At 53.8% G+C, this 18,534-nt stretch overlaps 1 protein-coding gene across 6 annotated transcripts; it reads right to left on the bottom strand.

Moving 5' to 3' along the window:
* Window positions 1-2,069: 2,069 nt before the first annotated feature.
* On the bottom strand, window positions 2,070-16,869 carry Rab36 (RAB36, member RAS oncogene family). 6 transcript variants are annotated; one of them, XM_045133138.1, is made up of 11 exons: window positions 16,787-16,860; window positions 15,934-16,014; window positions 12,675-12,766; window positions 11,392-11,457; window positions 9,694-9,795; window positions 7,417-7,481; window positions 5,733-5,784; window positions 4,885-4,966; window positions 4,494-4,584; window positions 3,564-3,689; window positions 2,070-3,185 (listed from the first exon to the last, which is right to left on the bottom strand). In XM_045133138.1, exons 2-11 carry the CDS (start codon window positions 16,000-16,002, stop codon window positions 3,118-3,120), a joined length of 813 nt encoding a protein of 270 aa, XP_044989073.1. In that variant the 5' UTR covers window positions 16,003-16,014; window positions 16,787-16,860; the 3' UTR covers window positions 2,070-3,117. The 6 variants fall into 6 exon arrangements, with proteins under 6 accessions (XP_044989073.1, XP_044989076.1, XP_044989075.1 ...); XM_045133141.1 differs by having other exon boundaries at window positions 12,716-12,766; window positions 16,787-16,841; XM_045133140.1 differs by having other exon boundaries at window positions 15,934-16,021; window positions 16,787-16,836.
* Window positions 16,870-18,534: the final 1,665 nt, after the last annotated feature.

The raw sequence follows: 18,534 nt of genomic DNA, 5'->3' as shown, positions 1-18,534 counted from the left end.
CCTGAGACTACATAGTGAATTCCTGGTCAGCCTGGGCTACAGAAAGACCTTACCTCAAAAACAACAACAAAGCAAAAGAAAAGGTAAACTCGGGGCGGGGGCTTGCTTGAGAGCTGGCTAAGCAGTTAAAGGCTCTTGCTTGCAAAGCCTGACAGTCTGGGTTCGATTCCTCAGTACTCACATAAGGGTAGATGCACAAAATGGCGCATGTATTTGGAGTTTGTCTACAGTGGCTAGAAACCCTGGTGTGCCCATACTCACTCTGCTTCTTCTACTTTTTTCTTAAAAAACAAAATAAACAGCCAGGTGTGGTGGTGTACCCCTTTAATCCCAGCACTCGGGAGGCAGAGGTAGGAGAACGGCTTTGAGTTCAAGGCCACACTGAGACTGCATAGTGAATTCCAGGTCAGCCTGAGCCAGAGTGACACCTGACCTCAAAAGACCAAAAAACAATAACAACAACAAAAAACCCTTTATTTTATTTATTTGAGAGAGAGAGAGAGAGAGAGAGAGACAAATGAGATGGGGGTGGGGGGAGACAGAGAGAGAATGGGCACAGCAGGGCCTTTAGCCATTGAAAATAAACTCCAGACACATAGCACCACCTTGTGCATCTGGCTGAGCCATCTCTCCAGCCCAGCAGTTCTATTTATTTATTTAATTATTATTATTCCTGAGGTAGGGGCTCACTCTAGCCCAGGCTGACTTAAACTCACTCTGTAGCTCCCAGCTGGCCTCAAACTCTCAAACCCACAGCAACCAGCTGGCACACAGTGGTGGGCAACACGGGAAGTTTAATAAAGGACAATTTATGGAGGTGCTGGGCGTAAACCAAGTAATCTGCTTCTGACTCAGGAGAGCCTGCCCCAGCATCTTGGGGTGTGAAGGAGCAAGGGGAGGAAGCCAGGTGGCCGTGGCTGGCCGCTCGCACCCTGTGAGGCTCTGTGATGCCCGGGAACCGAGGCCTTCCCAAGCGCCAACGCTGTCGTCCCTCCCCAGCTGGCTGCATGCCGTGGACCAGGCAAGGGGCTTCAGTCCGGAGAGGAGCCCAGCGAGACCCCTGCAGGAATGCTAAGCGCGCGGCACAGCAGGTAGAAGCTAATTGCTGGACACAAACTATGTGACCAGCAGAGCCAATAAATTCCCCTCCATCCACACGGAGGGATGTTAGGCAGCTGCTAAAGAAATGGGAGGTTCAAATGCCCCCACTGGGACCACGCGGGGCAGGGCATTGGGCGGGCGGCCTGCCAGGAGGTGTGCTTGGCGCAAGGGCACTTTGGAGAAAAAGTCAACAAACACAGGGGTTTTTGCATGTTGAGGGGCACAGCACAGAAGGAATTTTACCAATTGTTAACTCTGGATTTACTCTGATAGTAATAAACTCACTGATTCGAGGCAGGCTTCCACTCTGTTTTTTTTTTTTAACTTAAAAATATTTTATTTATTTACCTGTAAAGAGAGAGAGAGAATAGGCATGCCAGGGTCACTGGGAATGAACTCCAGTTATACACACCTAAACATTTGGCTTTATGTGTTCTGGGGAATTGAGCCCAGGCCAGCAGGCTTTGTAAGTGCCTTTAACTGCTGAGCCATTTCCTCATCCCACATTTATTTATTTCCATTAATTATTTATTTGCATGTATGTGTACACATGTGTGTATTAGGGTCTCTGCTGTTGCAAACAAATGCCAGATGCATGTGCCACTTTTTGCAGTCTGGCATTGCATTCCACTCTGTTTTATACGATTTACTAGGTCTTACTTTGTTTTACAGTAAATATTGAATTCCTTTAAAGTTGTTTCATATAGTCAGATGTGGTCGCTCACTCCCGCACTCTCAGCACTTAGAAGGCAGGGTCATTGTAAATTTGAGGCCGACTGGTGTATCTAGGGAGACCTTGCCCTGTTCAAAAGAGAAGCTGGGTGTGGTGGCGCACACCTTTAATCCCAGCACTAGGAAACCGAGGTAGGAGGATCACCATGAGTTAGAGGCCAGCCTGAGACAACATATTGAATTCCAGGTCAGCCTGGGCTACAGTGAGACCCTACCTCAAAAAAAAAAAAAAAAAAGCTTAAAATGTGGGTAAAGCTATTGAACAGAAAAATATGTCAGATTTCCTCCCTGATGCCTGGCTATTGCTGAGCTGATACATGTTCACAAGGATGTGTGGTACCTAGGCACATGGAGAAGGTAACGCTTTGCATGGCTGCCCACAAAATGCCCGCCATCTGCAAGAAGCAGGAGAAGCTGGGCACAGTCATGTGTGCCCATGGCCCCCGCATTTGGAAGGCAGAGGCAGGAGGGTCAGGAGTTCAAGGTCATCCTCTGCTGCATAGAGAGTTCTAGGTGTCTAGCCTGGGTTACATGAGACTCTGTCTCAATCAGCACCCCTCCCCCAGCTGTAATGCCGTCCCCATCAATGGAAGGATGTCAGGATTATACGGACACAGACCCAGGGCTACAGAAGAGGGCAGGCTTGGGGGACAGGGCATGAGTTGTCCGAGGGTGCCCTGGAATCTTTACCTCTCAGCATAGCAGGACAACAGACCTTCAGGTGAGTCACAGGCACCCCTCCTTGTCCACTGACAAGCAGGGCAGGAGCAAGGGACTCTCAGGAGCTGGGGAAGGGTTTGGCCAGAAGGGGCCCAAGTGATTTCTTTGTTCTTTGTTCCTTGACGGTAGGACTGCCCATGGGGTAGAACTCCAAGGCCCAGGATGGCATGTCCCCTTGATGAGAGAGAACTCATTTCCAGGTGGGATGACAGGTTGGGGGTTCTCTCAAGTGACCATTCAGAAATGCCCTCATTGCCCAGAACACTGAGGTGAGAAGTTCTCGGGGGCCACATCCAGGATCGGCGGGAGGAAGCACCGAGGTGACTGCTGACATGGGTCATGGCGCGGGCTGTGGGCCAGGCCCGGAGTGACCTGAGCTTGCTGTCCTCGAGGCCACAGAGATTATCCAGTGACCCTCTGGGGGGGCTTACCACAGGCCTCTAAGCAGTCGGGCAGTGGCCTGGGGCTCCTGGCCTGAGAAAGAAAAGTGGCTGAGCCCTGGGGACCGGGTGGGCACAGTGTGGAGCTTGGGCTCCGTGTCACCTCATGTGCAGGGAGCAGATGCTACTGACAGCAGCCCAGGCCAGGGGGCCTCTTGCTGTCGTGGGTCCTGGGTGAATGTGTCTCCAGCTCTGTAAGGATGAGAAAGGTAAAATGGCATCAAGCTGGCATTCTGCAGCTGACAATGGGCACGGGCTACCCTCCCCTGATTGCTGGGGCACTGACGGAGCTGGGTCCCCTGGGCCTGTCCTTAAAGGTCTGAATGGCCTGGTGCGGGCAAGAGGCCAGAGGGACATTCTGGGTTGTGCCACATGGTGGGTAAGCCGGGGCCGAGGCATTTTCAGAACAGGTTGCCCAGCCTGGCCTTGAGGCTGAGGAAGGTATTTGAGCTGACAGGTAAGGCCAGGGAAGAAGGTTCCCAGAAGACAGCAAAGAGTGACAAGTTAAGGACGGCGGCTACAGACGACTGACCCCCAGCCTGCTCCCCGCCACCCGCCTCCTGTACTCACGGATCAGCTCTCCGTCTCTGTCACCAATCTGGAGCTGGGCACTGGGCCTTTTCTCCAGGTCCTTCAGGACGGACTGCTCGAAGGCCAGGGCAGCGACACGGCTGAAGAATTCCGTCACGTTCTCTCCTGGGGGCCCACAAGACAGCCACAGACCCAAGCTGCCCACAGACGCGTTCGTGGGCAAGAGCCAGAGCCGTCCCTCCTCAGGGCGCTGTGGCCCCTTGTAGAGTATTCAGGACAGTCACAACGGCCACGTGAGGACACAGTCCCGTTCACCCACCTGGCTCTGGACTCCACCCCTATCCTAGCCACCCACGGGCCACGCCCTGAATCCTCTGAGCCTTCATTCCCGGGCATCCTCTCTCCCAACCGATTGCTGCTGAGCACCTGCGATGGGCCAGGTGCTGGGACGGACGGGCAGAGCTCGGGACAGAGGCATGCCTGCTCCGTAACATCCAAGTGCTGCTGGAATCTTTTGCTTCTCCTCCAGACGGAGGCAGCTGTCCTGTCAGGGTGGGGGCCAGCCCCAGCACCTGACATGACAGTGCCCTTGTCCACTTAACACCTTGAAGCAGCCCTGCTTGGCCCATAGTGAGATCCCAGTGGCTCTGCTGTTTCTCTGATACACAGGGCTGTTGGGTGGACTAGGTGTTGGGAAATAGCAGCAGAGGGCCCCAGGTATGGGCACTGCCAGGAATTTGCAGGGTGCTGGAGGTGGCATTTGCACCCTCAGCTCTTACCCACTCCCTGACCAGAGGTCTGCTGTCTCCATTCAGCTTAGGTTAAAGACTGCTGGGTCCAATTCCCAAGCCCCCCCCCCACAGTTCTTTCATTTCATCTCTCTCTGAGAGCCCCGGTTTTCCATTGTTCTTTGTGTCTGTGCATCTTCTAATCTCTCGTTCGCAAACGCACACGGGAGGCACAGCTTACCTGTCTTGGCAGACACCGACCAGTACTCCGCCTGCATCTCACTGGCCAGGCTCACACCCTGGGCTTCTGCCTGCTCACATGCCGCCCCTGACTGGGAGAAGCAACCCTGGCTGACCCGGCGGCTCCCAGCCTCTCTGCGGGGAGCCCTGGGGATGGGTAGCAGCCTCCCTCTCCCCACCCTCCTCCCCCTTTGGGGGCTCAGTACAAGGATGCTGTTTGCCCAGGGCACATCCGGGCCAATCGTCCTGTCTTCGAGGACAACTGTGCAGCCTGCAGTCTTTGAAGTCCAATACAAGGCATGTCCGTGCCCTCCACTGCCCCTCAGACTTGAGCTGCCCTTTGGAGGAGGCACTGTGCGCCACCACCATTTGCCCAGCTTCAGTGTACTCACTAGAAGATCCTTCTTGGTGCCCACGAGGAAGATGAAGCAAGAGCCTGCCTCGTTCTCCCTCAGTGCATCCTCCAGCCACTGCCTGGAACGCACAGAGAAGAGACAGGCTGGCACATGCCATCCGTACGTCCACGGGGCCCTGAGGAAGACCAGGGTTGGGGAGAAGACCGGGGTCTTCCTTAGGGCTGAGAAGTGCTGGGAGGTGTGGGGAAGGCAGTCTGGACAACACTGGCCAAGTGAGGCGCTGGTCCCATAGCCAGAAGGGCTTCAGTGGGACCTGAAGGGACTGGGGACGCAAGGAGGACTGGCTGGTGGAGAGGAGCCCTCCGTCCTCCTCCTGAGAGAGCTCGGGTGAGTCCTGCCCCTCAGCAGCTCTGTACCAATCATCCCTGCTTCCCTTAGAAGGTCTGGGAAACGCTGACATGCATGCCCCAGGCAAACTTGGGGTGCGGGAAGGGGCTCTGAGCCACTTGTTGGATGATTCCTGGCAGAAGCAAGATGGCTTCCTGGAAGTGGTCATGTTGCCCACACCCCACACCTCTGCCCAAGACAGCGAGTGCAAGATTCATGTCCTGTCAGAGAGCACTGGCCCAGGGTAAAGTGAACCAAGGGGCCTTCATTCAAAATTAGGACTTCTCAATTTGGCGACGGCAGGACGGCCCTGAGCAGCAGACGGAAACAAGTCCTGAAGGGTAAGGGGAACTAGACAGTAAGTCGGGTATGGCAGCTGGTTCTGACGAGAGTGTCCCTGCCACTGGACGCCCTGCCCAGGGCCAGGCTGGGGAGCTCTCCGGGCCGCTCTGTGAACCCAGGTGGCCTGCAGGATCACAGAGTCCAGAGCGACTTGCCTGGTGTGCTCCAGGGTCTGCACGTCGCTGAGGTCGAAGGCTGTGATGATCGCTGGGCACAAGGAGAAAAGCAAACAGCCGATCAGCGACACGTGGGAGCACTGTGACCAATGGGGGCTCTCCAGGAAGTGCTGGCCTCCATCTTCCTGGACCCCACAGTGGACGCTGGGGAGGGGACACTCTGTGGCTGCCCCCCAGGGACCTGCCCGCCCCCTCCTCCCTCTAGATCTGCACCCAGAGGGCCCAGTGAGGGTCCTGAAGCAGGTGTACTCTGGCAAGACACCTTCTGCTGGGCCTGTCTCTCTGAGCTGCGGTCAGGTGAGGGCCTTAACTGTGGGCAGCCCCGTCTGTACGATACCTCCAGCTGTCAGGGCTACTCTGAAGATAAATGATGGCCACTGTTTTAAAAAGCTATTAGTCCAGGGTCTGACTCAGGGCAGACTTTCCACCGATGGGCAATTAATAGTGATGATTGCTTAACAACGAGCAGCTTAAGGGAAATGACTTTTGCGGAGCTGGGCAGACAGGAAGCTGGGCGATGTCCCTGTGGTCAGCGCCTCTCATTGCTGGCCCTATCCTGGGTTCCTGATGGCCATGTGTTGGGTGGTTGCTAAGGGGAAGTTCACATAGATGGTCCAGGCAGAGGTCTCTCTACTGTCCCCCTGGGGTGACAGCAGGCTGGACGGGGGCTTCTTGTGCCCTCTGACCGACGGCTGCGGAGCCCAGGCAGAAGGGAGCAGAGACGACACGCACTGTGGGAAGGCTGGCAGCCCGGGTGCTGAATGCGGAAGTCTGCCAGGCACCTCACACTGCCAGCCACAGCCTCTCGGGAAGAGAACTGCCCAGAAAGGCAAAGGTGACAGAGGCCACAGTGGACGTGGCCAAGCTGGAGCTCCACTCACAGCCAAGGTGTGCACGACTTACTTCTTTTTCTTTGCACACTGGAATGAAACGGCTGTGACCCTTACACTACTGCTGGGAAGATACAAGTGTGCCTACACTTTGAGTCTTGTCTAAAAAAAAAATTATTTATTTATTTGCAAGCAAAGGGGCGGGGGGAGATGGGTGCGCCAGGGCTTCCTGCCACTGCAAATGGGCTCCAGATGCGTGCGCCACATTCTGCATCTAGCTTTGCGTGGGTGCTGAGGAGTTGAACCCAGGCCATCAGGCTTTGCAAGCAAGCGCCTTTCATGGCTGAGCCATCTCTCTAGCCCCTTGGGATTCTTTTGATCGTTCGCCCTCCTTACAGTGGCATCCATTTCTGGGGACTTGGTGCCGCCATCTCTGCTGAACGTAAGCCTCACCCAGCATGCACGCTACCCGGGGCCATGTCAATAGTGGGCACTGAGTTCTGCTAGCCCCCCACCCTTGAGCTTGCCAGTCTTGCCACAGCTCCACCTTTCCTTCCTCCTTTCTGGCCCAGCAACAGGACAAGCCCTCTAGGCTTCATCTCTACCTGAATCTGATGTGGCGCCTCTCTTCTGGGAATCCCTGGACCAGCATGCCCCTCTCGGAGCTGACAACAGACGCCAACACAGCCAACGCTTGATGTCTCAGGCTCCTTAAAGGCAGCCAGCGCCCCTGCTTCCAGGCACCCTCCCCGTCCCCGAGCACTGGCTAGAGTGCTTTTTTCTCACTGGCTCCTGGAGGATAAAAATGCTAGTATTTGTGAAAGGGAGCTCACCTTGGGCACCCCGGTAGTAGGCAGATGCGATACACTTGAATTTCTCCTGCCCGGCTGTGTCCCAGCTGTGCGGTAACCGGGGAGAAAGGGAAACAGTGGCGGCAGGGGAAGCAGTCACAGCATCCCCAACCCTCAGGCTAGGGAGAGACCAAAGGACGTACGCCACCATGCCAGTCACGTACGGGTGTCCAGGAAGTGCCTAGGGAACCTGCCCTGGCTCCGGGAGATCCCTCCCAAGCTCCTTCCCTGGATTCACGGTGGCTACAGGGAGGGGGTGTGGCACTGGCGATTTCCCTGCCCTTCAGGCTGTGTCAGGAAACAGGAGCGGACGTTCTATGGCCTGAACGACACTATGGTTCCCTATCTGAGGCACTGCCTCACGGTCAGCACAGCGGCACCCGGGTGGGGAGTGGGGCTGACAGCGACATGGCTTGTAGCCCCCAGGTGACCGGTCAGCTTAGCTTCAGCTCTCTGGAGCAACCTCCATGTGTCGCTGTGGGTACAGGATGGAAGAGGGGAAGGTACATCCTCTGAGATGTATGGGCGTAAAACAGGTGGTCGATATGTAAGGCTGAGCCTGAAAGAGTCCTCGATCCATCCCCCCCTTTTTTAAAAATTTTATGTATTTATTTATTTGAGACTGACACAGAGAGAAAGAGGCAGAGAGAGAGAGAGAGAGAGAGAGAGAGAGAGAGAGAGAGAGAGAATGGGCGCACCAGTGCCTCCAGCCACTGCAAACAAACTCCAGATGCGTGCGACCCCTTGTGCATCTGGCTAATGTGGGTCCTGGGGAATTGAGCCTCGAACTGGAGTCCTTAGGCTTCACAGGCAAGCGCTTAACCGCTAAGCCATCTCTCCAGCCTTTTTTTTTTTTTTTTTTTTTTTTAGGTAGGGTCTCACTCTGGCCCAGGCTGACCTGGAATTCACTATGGAGCCTCAGGGTGGCCTCGAACTCACGGTGATCCTCCTACTGCTGCCTCCCAAGTACTGGGATTAAAGGCATGCATGTCAACATAATGCAAATCTTTGAGCTACTTCCTTCATGAATTCGTTCATATTTTATTTCACTTCTCTGGGTGGGGAGTTGGGGATGGACCTGGAGAAGGGGCCAGCTGGGCAGCTGGCCATGACTTTAACATAAGAAGCTGCTGGGGGCTGGAGGGATGGCTTAGCGTTTAAGGCGTTTGCCTGCAAAGCCAAAGGATCCCAGTTTGACTCTCCAGGACCCACATAAGCCAGATGCACAAGGGGGCATATATGAAGCTGCTGCAGGGCAGTGCCCACTTTGTGCTGAGCCTCTAGTTAGATACAGCCTGCAGCCCCAATGGGAGCCCAGCACTGGCCAATCTCTGCGCAGTTCTAGCTGGGCTACCAGCAGCAGACCCTTGCTTCTCTTGGTTTCCCAGACGCCTTATTCTTGGATTTTCATAACCTAGACAGACCCTGTGCCCACCTTGGGACAGGGTGCTTTATCATCTGGTCCCAGGATTGCTGTCTTCGTGGAGACAGGAGCTGATACCCACACGATCTACCAGCTCAGCGTAGGAGAGACACGAAGGAGTAAGGGCTGGGTCCCGGGAGGAGGATGGATAGGGAGGGGGACCAAGACAGAGACCTGGTGAATGCCGGCAGGTAAACAGAGGACGGTGACTGCCACGTAGGAGAGTGGGGACCATGCAGGTGACACAGTGGGTTGACACCTGGTCAGACCTGCAAGGACCCTCCGGGTCGGGCGGAGGCAGGGCAGTGAGGTTGAGAACACACAGCGCTTTTACCGAGGTGGGAGAAGGTAGGTCCCAGGCAGACCCTGGGCTGTTCCGAGGGGAAGGTAGGAGTCCCTGGGCCACCGCGAGGCAAAGGGACGCGATGACGCAGAAGGTGCCAGGCGGCGGCAGGGGCGGCAGGACCGTACCTCCGTACGAGGTGCAGAAGGAGGAGGACGAGGCACACATAGGGCCTGAGACTCGCCCGAGGCCAGCCTGCCGTGTACAGGGCCACCGAACGTCTGGGTGTGGAGGGAGGCTGAGCCTTAGCAAGGGCAAGAAGCACTGGGCCCAAGGCAGTGGGTGGGCCAGGTCGAGGAGCCCTCTCGGCCTCGGTGAGAGAGACAACGGCGAGAAGAACGGGTGGCAGTGAGGCGGCAACCCTGTGGAGCCTGGCCTCTCACAATCGGACCAGCCGCATCCTGCTGGACACCTGGGCACAGCAGCTGGCCAAGGCCTTCCCCAGGTGTTTCCCGGGTCCCATGGGACCCCGCACCGGGTAGCAGTGACTTACATCTGGAGGCTGTAGGGAATCCCAGCAATCTCAAAGCGCTCAATTTCAAAGTCTACCCCGATAGTGGCCTTGTAATCACGGTCAAAGACATTCTTGCAAAACCTGTGTGGGGGGGGGGGAAGTCGTCACAAAATGGGTGGAAGCTGGGCACGGGGAGGGGGGCTACGCCTTTAATCCCAGCATCTGGGAGGCTGAGGTAGGAGGATCAGCGCGATTTCGAGGCCAGCCTGGGGCTACAGAGTAAGTTCCAGGTCAACCTAGAGTGAGACGCTGCCTCAAAGCAACAAAAGATGGGGGGGTCGGGACTGGGCTGGAGAGATGGCTTAGAGGTTAAGGCGCTTAAGCGCCTTGAAGCCTAAGGACCCAGGTTCGATTCTCCAAGTCCCATGTAAGCCAGATGCACATGGTGGCACATGCATCTGGAGTTAGTCCACAGTGGCTAGAGGCCCTGGAGCACCCATTCTCTCTCTCTCCCTCTGTATCTAATAAATAGATAAAATGATTAAACAGAAAAGATGGGGGGAGATGCTTCATGACAGTGAAAGTGCAGAGGACGTGGAGGCCGCCAATGGGACATCAACAGTTTTGGTTCATTCTGAGTTCCAGGTCACCCTGGGCTAGAGTGAGAGCCTCCCCCGACCAAAAAAAAAAAAAAAACAAACCACAGCCTCCCATTTTCTGGGATAACTTCTCCATTAATGGAAAGCTTTTCTTTCATTTCCAATAAAACTTTGTTAGCCTTAGCTGGGCGTGGTGGCATACCTTTGATCCCAGGCATTTGGGAAGCAGAGGTAGGAGGATCACAAGGCCACCCTGAGACCACATAGTGAATTCCAGGTCAGCCTGGGCTAGAATAAAACCCTACCTCAAAAGAACAAAAAATAAAAAATATTTAAAAAGTAAAAATAAAAACTTTTGTTAAGCCTTTCCAAAAAGGGGGAGGGGGCTGCAGAGATGGCTTAGCAGGTAAGGTGCTTGCCTGTGGAGCCTAAGGAGCCAGGTTCAATTCCCCAGTACCCACAAATTGGCTAATGCATCTGGAGTTTGTTTGGAGTGGCTAGAGGCCCTGGTGTGTCCATTCTCTCCCTCCCTCTGCCTCTTTCTCTCTATCTTTCTCAAATAAAAATCAGGGCTAGCCTCACTTGGTAAAGTACTTGTCTATATAGATGAAGCCCTGGGTTCCGTCCCCAGCACCGCACACTCTGGCGATGCACCCCGTAATCCCAGAACTCGAGATGTAGAGGCAGGAAGAGAATTATGAGTTCAAGGTCATCCTTGGTTGCCTAGTGAGTTAGAGGTCAACTTAAACTACATGAGATTCCCATCTTTAAAAAAAAAAAAAAAAAGCAATGTTCCACGGAGCTGTGGATAGACAGATGTGCCAGCCAGCTTTCCATTGCTGGGATGAATTCCTGAGATGGTCAATTCAAAAAGAGAAGGTACAGTGAGAGAAATGATATTCCATTCCCGGGGAGGGCAGTGCAGGACAGGCCTGAGGCTTGGTGGGACAGCATGATGAATGCCAAGTTTTTGGGATGCCCCAGTGTCTGCCAATCTCCTTGATTTCTGGTCACTCCCTCCAGCCTGGTTTCCATCAGGCTACCTTCCCAGCAGGCTCGTGTTATCTGGATTTCCTGACGACTCGCTGCCGGGTGGTGGCGCCCAGGGGGCTGAGCAGGAGGGCTGCGGCGGGCTCACCTGTGGATGAGGCTGGTCTTGCCCACGTACAGATCGCCGACAACGACCACCTTGGACAGTGTGAGCCTGGGGGAAACATGTCTGCGTCAGCCTCCACGATGGTTTGGAGACTAAAGTCGCACATACAGGACCTTCCTTCCCTTCGCTCCCAGATGCCATGAGGCCCACCCTGCTAAGCCCCTTTATCCTCCCTCTGCAAATTTTTTAAAAAAAATATTTATTTATTTATTTGAGAGCGACAGACACAGAGAGAAAGACAGATAGAGGGAGAGAGAGAGAATGGGCGCGCCAGGGCTTCCAGCCTCTGCAAACGAACTCCAGACACGTGCGCCCCCTTGTGCATCTGGCTAACGTGGGACCTGGGGAACTGAGCCTCGAACCGGGGTCCTTAGGCTTCACAGGCAAGCGCTTAACCGCTAAGCCATCTCTCCAGCCCCCCCTCTGCAGCTCTTAAAGAGGGAGGAGGACTGCATTTGTTATGGGGACCCGGTTCCCCCAGGGTTGAACTCCTGATCCCACGTGGCCAGAGTCACTGCTCTGAGAATTAGAAATGAGCAAGAAGTGCTGGGCGTGGTGGCGCACGCCTTTAATCCCAGCGCTTGGGAGGTAGAGGTAGAGGTAGAAGGTAAGTTCGAAGCCACCCTGAGACTGCATAGTGAATTACTGGTGCTGCTGAGGCAGACACAGGACAGACAGACAGCCTCGCTCTTCACGGGCTAGCTCTAGGAAGGAATCCAGACAGAAAAAAAAACAACAAAAAAACCCCACAAAAACCCAAGAACATAATGCTATGGCATAAGTGAGTTTGGGGGGCTCAAGAGCATGCAGAAAGGAAACTATACGGAGCCTGCCGAGAGTATAGGTCAGTCCAGGGTCAGAGGGAGGTGAGAGGGGTCTCTCTGAGGACCCGATACAAAGAGAGCTAAGGGGGAAGGAGAGATGAGGAGAGGACGACGGTCCAGACCGAGGAAATGGACTTGTGCTGAAACCGCCAACAGAACAGCCACCCGTGTGACATTCCGAGAAGAGGGGGCATGTTCACAGGGGATACGTGGGTGTGGTGGCACTCGCCCTTAATCCCAGCTCTCCTGGGGACCCCGTGAGCGCTGGGAGTCCCACCAACAGCACCCCAACCCTGGTGGCTGTTTGCACTGGCCCAGCCTGTGTGTTCCGTCTGCGCACGTGTCCACGCACACGTGTGTGTGTGTGTGTGTGTGTGTGTGTGTGTGTGTGTTCATGTTCCTCTGGGCCGTGTCTCCCACACCTGTGTCCCAAGGGCTCACCCGACGGTCCCCGTGTTCCTGCGCTGGCAAGCCGTGCTGACCTGTGCGTGGAAGTGCTCCTTGAGCTGCAGGCAGGCATCGCGTGTGTACCACTACAAAGAGACAGACAGGCAGGCAGACAGACAGGCAGACGATCCTGCAAAGCTTCTGCTTGGGCCACTCAAGCTGGGCATTGGTGGTCAGGCCTACTTCCAAGCCCTCGCCCGAGACTTGAGGCTGGTCATCTCATTCACTTTCTTGTTCTGTTACGTCACACATGATAGGCGAGGAGGTGTGAGCCAAAGGCTCACAGAGCAAAGGGGGAAACTTGCCCCAGGAAGCCCCATGTGGACCCAGCCTGGCCTGGCTAAAGAGCCCTGGGACAGGCTGGAGAGACAGCTCAGTGATTAAGGTGCTTGCTTGCAAAGTCTAATGACCCGGGTTCTATTCCCCATTACCCACGCAAGCCATGCATAAGCTGGCGCATGTGTCTGGAGTGGCTCGAGGTCCTTCTCTCCCACTCTCTCTCTCTGCTTGCAAATTAGTAATTATAATAATAATAGTAAAAAAAAAACAAAAAAATAAAAAGGCTGGAAGGATGGCTTAGCAGTAACGGTACTTGTTTGCAAAGCCTAAGGACACATGTTCGACTCCCCAGGTCCCACATAAGCCAGATGCATAAGGTGCACGTGCACAAGGTGCAGGTGGCGCATGTATGTGTAGTTTGATTGCAGTGGCTGGAGACCACGGGGCAGAAATTCTCTCTCCCTTTGCTCTCATACTTGCTTGCTCTCTCTCTCTCTCTCATTTAAAAAAAAAGGAAGGGGCTGGGCGTGGTGGTGCACGCCTTTAATCCCAGCACTCAGGAGGCAGAGGTAGGAGGATCACCATGAGTTCAAGGCCACCCTGAGACTACATAGTGAATTCCAGGTCAGCCTGGATTAGAGTGAAACCCTACCTCGAAAAACCAAAAAAAAAAAAAAAAGAAAAGAAAAGAAAAAACGAGGGGACTGGAGAGATGGCTTAGCGGTTAAGACACATGCCTGCAAAGCCTAAGGACCCAGGTTCAATTCTCCAGGCCCCACATAAGCCAAATGCACAAGGTGGTGTGTGTGTCTGGAGTTCGTCTGCAGTGGCTAGGAGTTCTGGCACGCCCATTCTCTCTTTCTCTCCCTCTCTCTGTCTCTAATAAATAGATAAATAAACAAAAAATAAATCTTAAAAAAAAAAAAGACCTGTCTGTTGGGCTTGCCTCAAACAAGGCCCTCAGGTCTCAAGTTGTGTACCTCGGGGGTGGCAGGTAGGTTCTTCCAGCCATGGCCTAGGGCTCCTGACTGTTGTTAGAGGAGTGTGTGGAAATTTCCCTTCTGTGAAGACAGGATTTCCCACCCGACAGCCTCCCTGGGGCTGGGTGGGAGCTTTGGAGCCAAAGGCAGCTGGACTAGCAGAAATGCTAGCTGCATCACGCCCAGTGTTGACTCAGGAAGTGTCTCCCACCTTTCTGAGTCTTGCTGATCTGCTCTGTAAATGGGATCTTTCGTCCCACAAGACCAGGGCTGCTCTGTGCCGGCCACACCTCCCTCTTCTGGCTCTCAGTACACATGTGTCCACCAGTCCTGGCGACCACAGTCATGCTCCACAGGAGAAACAATGACCCAAGCTCAGAAAGAAAAGCCAGGAGAGGGCTAGAGAGATGGCTTAGTGGTTAAGCACTTGCCTGTGAAGCCTGAGGACCGTGGCTCGAGGCTCGATTCCCCAGGACCCACGTTAGCCAGATGCACAAGGGGGCACATGCATCTGGAGTTCGTTTGCAGTGGCTGGAAGCCCTGGTGCGCCCATTCACTCTCTCTCTCTCTCTCTCTCTGCCTGTTTCTCTCTCTCTGTAGCTCTCAAATAAATAAATAAAAATAAAAAATTAAAAAAAAAAAAAAGAAAAGCCAGGAGAATCGAATCACCAGGTGTGGTGGCACATGCCTTTAATCCCAGCGCTCTGGGAGGCAGAGGTAGGAGGATTGCTGTGAGTTCAAGGTCAGTTTGAGACTACATAATGCATTCCAGGTCAGCTAGAGCAAGACCCTACTTCGAAAAACAAAAATCAATCCAAACAACAACAACAAAAAAGCCAAAAAACAAACAAACAAACAAACAGACAAAGCCAGAAGAGTTGAGGCTCCAAAGGCGTTCTCTCTCGGTGTGTGTGGAGAAGGAACTTAGGGAGAAAGGTCCCTCTTCCTCCTCCTCTCAGCTCTTTCCCCGGCTTCCTCTCTGAGAACGAGGATGTGGAATCTGACCTTCTGTTTTACATCACAAGGTCTAGACTGAACAACACATTCTCCACTCCATCCAGGACATACACAGAAATGGGATGGTTGTATGCGGGGTGGGGGTGGAGGCAAGGGCTTCTCTAATGTTGGTAAATATTGCTCCTTTGCTTCTAATGCAGGTTACTTAGTACTCACTACTGGAGTTGACACAAGACTGCCACACAGACGTGAGTTTTCTGCAGAACTGAAGACAGCATAGCCATGGAGACCACTCTCCACTTTGGACCCAGTAACTAGAAAACTGACTTTTTGTGAGGGGGGGGAGACAGCATATTTTCACAGAGCTCAGGCTAGCCTCAGAGTCACAATCCTCCTGCCTCTAAATGCTGGGGCAGCTCTGCTTCTTTCCTCACCCTGCAGTGCTGGGGTGGAACTCGGGGCCATCACCTAGCACTGAGTTACATCCCCAGTCTCCGGAGGGCTGACAGTAGAGATCCAGGAGCACCCGGGACTTGGGAGAGCTCCAACCTACCATGAGCTGGCATTATCTTCACGCGACAGCAGCTCTTAAAAGGCTGAGTGACTTGCCCGTGGTCACTGCTTAATGGCGGAGCCCCAACTCATGCCTAGGACTGTCTAAGTGGCTCGTGAGCTCCAGGACACACTGCTACCCTGTGTCCTCTTCTTTAGGTGACATCAACACCTGGTCCGTCAGTATCCCAGCGCGAAGACCAGCCTCTGTGATTCCCCTGCTTGAAATGTTGGGGAAAGCTGGATACGGATGGAGGCCACATCGGCGGTGCAACTAAAAAGAGCTGGCCTAAATCAGGCACGGAGGCACGCACCTGTAATCCCAGCACTCAGGAGGCTGAGGCAGGAGGATTGCAAACTGGAGGTCAGCCTGGGCTACAGTAGCAAATCCCAGGCCAGCCTTAGGCTATATAGTGAGACACTTTGTCAGAGAGAACCAAACCAAAGTCAACGACAGACAAAGGGCTGGCCTAATGACGCTGTACCTTAGGGAAGCTGGTGATGACACGGTTCCGGCCCACAGGGGGCCCCAAAGACATCAAAGAGGACCTCATCCTTCCAGTGTCCTGTCGGCTCAATCAGAGGAAAGAGAAAGGGAAATACAATTTACGTGAGGACATCGCTGTGGATGAGCCCCCCACACTAGGCCCCAGAAGACCAGATCTAACTAGAACATTCACTCATGCTAAGTGCCACCAAGCTGAATTCTGAACTGGTCTAGTTTTCCAAAAACAGAACAAACAACAAAAGATCTGGGTGTTGGAAAGATGGTTCAGCAGTTAGTTAAGGCGCTTGCCTGTAAAGCCTAACTTAACCCCGGGTGCGATTCCCCATTAACCATGTAAAGCCAAATACACAGAGTGGGGCAGCATCCGGAGTTCATTTGCATGGCTAGAGGCCCTAGCATGCGCTCTTTAGCTCTCTCTCTGCTTGCCGATCACGGTGCAGGGAGTGAGATTAGAGAAGGGGTCCCCTACTCCAAATGACTAAAGAATGAAGGCCCTGAGTGGTCTGGGGCGTTAAGTCTCAGGCCTGTTTCTTCAAAGTCCCCCACATACACCAGCATGCCAACAAGACCTTCAAGCCTAACTGGACACTTCTGCCTTTTTCCTGTCTAGTGCCCTCTCCCTTGGCTAGAGTGGACCTGACCCAGGCCAGCTGTATTCCCCATCTAACCAGTACAGGCCTCTGGTCCCGGGTGTGGGCCTTCGGCAAGTGAGGAAGCCCGGGACTGAAGGTCACACTCAGGTGATGCGGTTGGAGGAGGGGAGGGGACCCAGCAGCTCTGGGATGTGCCAGCATGCGGGCCAAGGTCGCAGAGAGGGCGAGTCGACTCACCCACCAAAGATGCCAAGGCTCAGAGCAGCACGGTTTCGCCCCACCAGCCCGTGGCAGTCACTACAGCAACCAGGGCCTGGCAGGCGTCCCACCCACTGATGGACGTCAGGGGGCGGAGCCTGGACCAGGCGATCACCATAGCAACGAGAGTCTCCCCGGACTCCGAGCTCCGCTGTGGGCTCCTTAGAGACTTCCTCTCGCGGCTGCAGTTTACCATGGCAACGGAGGGGGTGTTGAATAGGCGGGTGGTGGGCGGGACCGGGATGGGCAGTGGGTGGGGCCTGGGTCTCTGGGGACTGTGTCTTGGTGTGTGTGGGGGGGGGACCCGGGAAGGGCTTGGAGCACTGTTCACTCTGGGCGCGCGGGCTCGCTGGACCCGTGATGACAATCGCCCAGAAGAGCTCTTGTCATCTGCCCCTATTTGCATCATAATTTTATTTTTTTTTATAAAGTTTTTTTTTAATTTTTATTTATTTATTTGAGAGTGACAGACACAGAGAGAAAGACAGGTAGAGGGAGAGAGAGAGAATGGGCGCGCCAGGGCTTCCAGCCTCTGCAAACGAACTCCAGACGCGTGCGCCCCCTTGTGCATCTGGCTAACGTGGGACCTGGGGAACCGAGCCTCGAACCGGGGTCCTTAGGCTTCACAGGCGAGCGCTTAACCGCTAAGCCATCTCTCCAGCCCATAATTTTATTTTTATTTTTGGTTTTATTTTATCATTTTATTTATTTTATTATTTTGGTTTTTCGAGGTAGGGTCTTGCTCTAGCTGACTTAGAATTCACTATGTGGTCTCAGGGTGGCCTTGAACTCAATGGTGATCCTCCTACCTCTGCCTCCGGAGTGCTGGGATTAAAGGTGTGCACCACCAAGCCCAGCCCTATTTACATCATTCTGAATCCAGTACTTTCTAGAAATCATATGCCTGGCGTCTGGAATTCATGCTGCAAAATTAATTTCCTTGATGAATTGATGTTTAAAAAATATAGCTTGGGCTGGAGAGATGGCTTAGCGGTTAAACACTTGCCTGTGAAGCCTAAGGACCCCGGTTCGAGGCTCAGTTCCCCAGGTCCCACGTTAGCCAGATGCACAAGGGGGTGCACGCGTCTGGAGTTCGTTTGCAGAGGCTGGAAGCCCTGGCGCGCCCATTCTCTCTCTCTCCCTCTATCTGTCCTTCTCTCTGTGTCTGTCACTCTCAAATAAATAAATAAATAAATAATTAAAAAAATATATATAGCTGGCCGGAGTACTGGAGAGATGGCTTAGTGGTTAAAGCACTTGCTTGCAAAGCCAAAGGGCCCAGGTTCCATTCCCTGGGTCCCATGCAAGCCGGATGCACAAGGTGGCACACCTGGAGTTCGTTTGCAGAGACTAGAGGCCCTGACATACACACTCTCTCTCTTTTCTCTGCCCCCCCAAATAAATAAATAAAAATTCAAAAAGCTGGAGCTGGGCATGGTGGCTTCAATCCCAGCACTTGGGAGGCAGAAGTAGGAGGATCGCCGTGAGTTCGAGGCCATCCTGAGACTACATAGTGAATTGCAGGTCAGCCTGAGCTACAGTGAAAACTTATAAAAAGAAAAAAAAAAAGCTGGCTCAAGTCACAGAGTGCCTCTGCATTGGTTTCAACTGGAAAGGGAGCTGTGTATGGGGTTAGGTGATCTCAGAGGTCCTAATAACCCCGTATCTAGATCTGGGGAGTCACAGCATCCTTAAGAGAGAGAACCTCCATTATTTTACTCTTCTTC

The sequence above is a fragment of the Jaculus jaculus genome, chromosome 13 (assembly GCF_020740685.1).
Source record: "Jaculus jaculus isolate mJacJac1 chromosome 13, mJacJac1.mat.Y.cur, whole genome shotgun sequence".
NCBI lineage: Eukaryota > Metazoa > Chordata > Mammalia > Rodentia > Dipodidae > Jaculus > Jaculus jaculus.
The sequence above is the reverse complement of the archived record's forward strand: the minus strand, read 5'-3'. Positions and strand labels throughout refer to the sequence as shown.

Bases quoted from the DNA above. Each gene is read 5' to 3' on its own strand.
- Rab36 (XM_045133137.1), bottom strand. From the start codon at position 16,002: ATGAGGTCCTCTTTGATGTCTTTGGGGCCCCCTGTGGGCCGGAACCGT. The intron at 9,796-11,296 runs GTAGCCTGATGG...CCCCCCACACAG, and splicing joins AACACGAGCCTGCTGGGAAG to GTTTTGCAAGAATGTCTTTG. The intron at 3,690-4,493 runs GTAAGCTGTGCC...GTGGGCCCCCAG, and splicing joins GTCGGTGTCTGCCAAGACAG to GAGAGAACGTGACGGAATTC.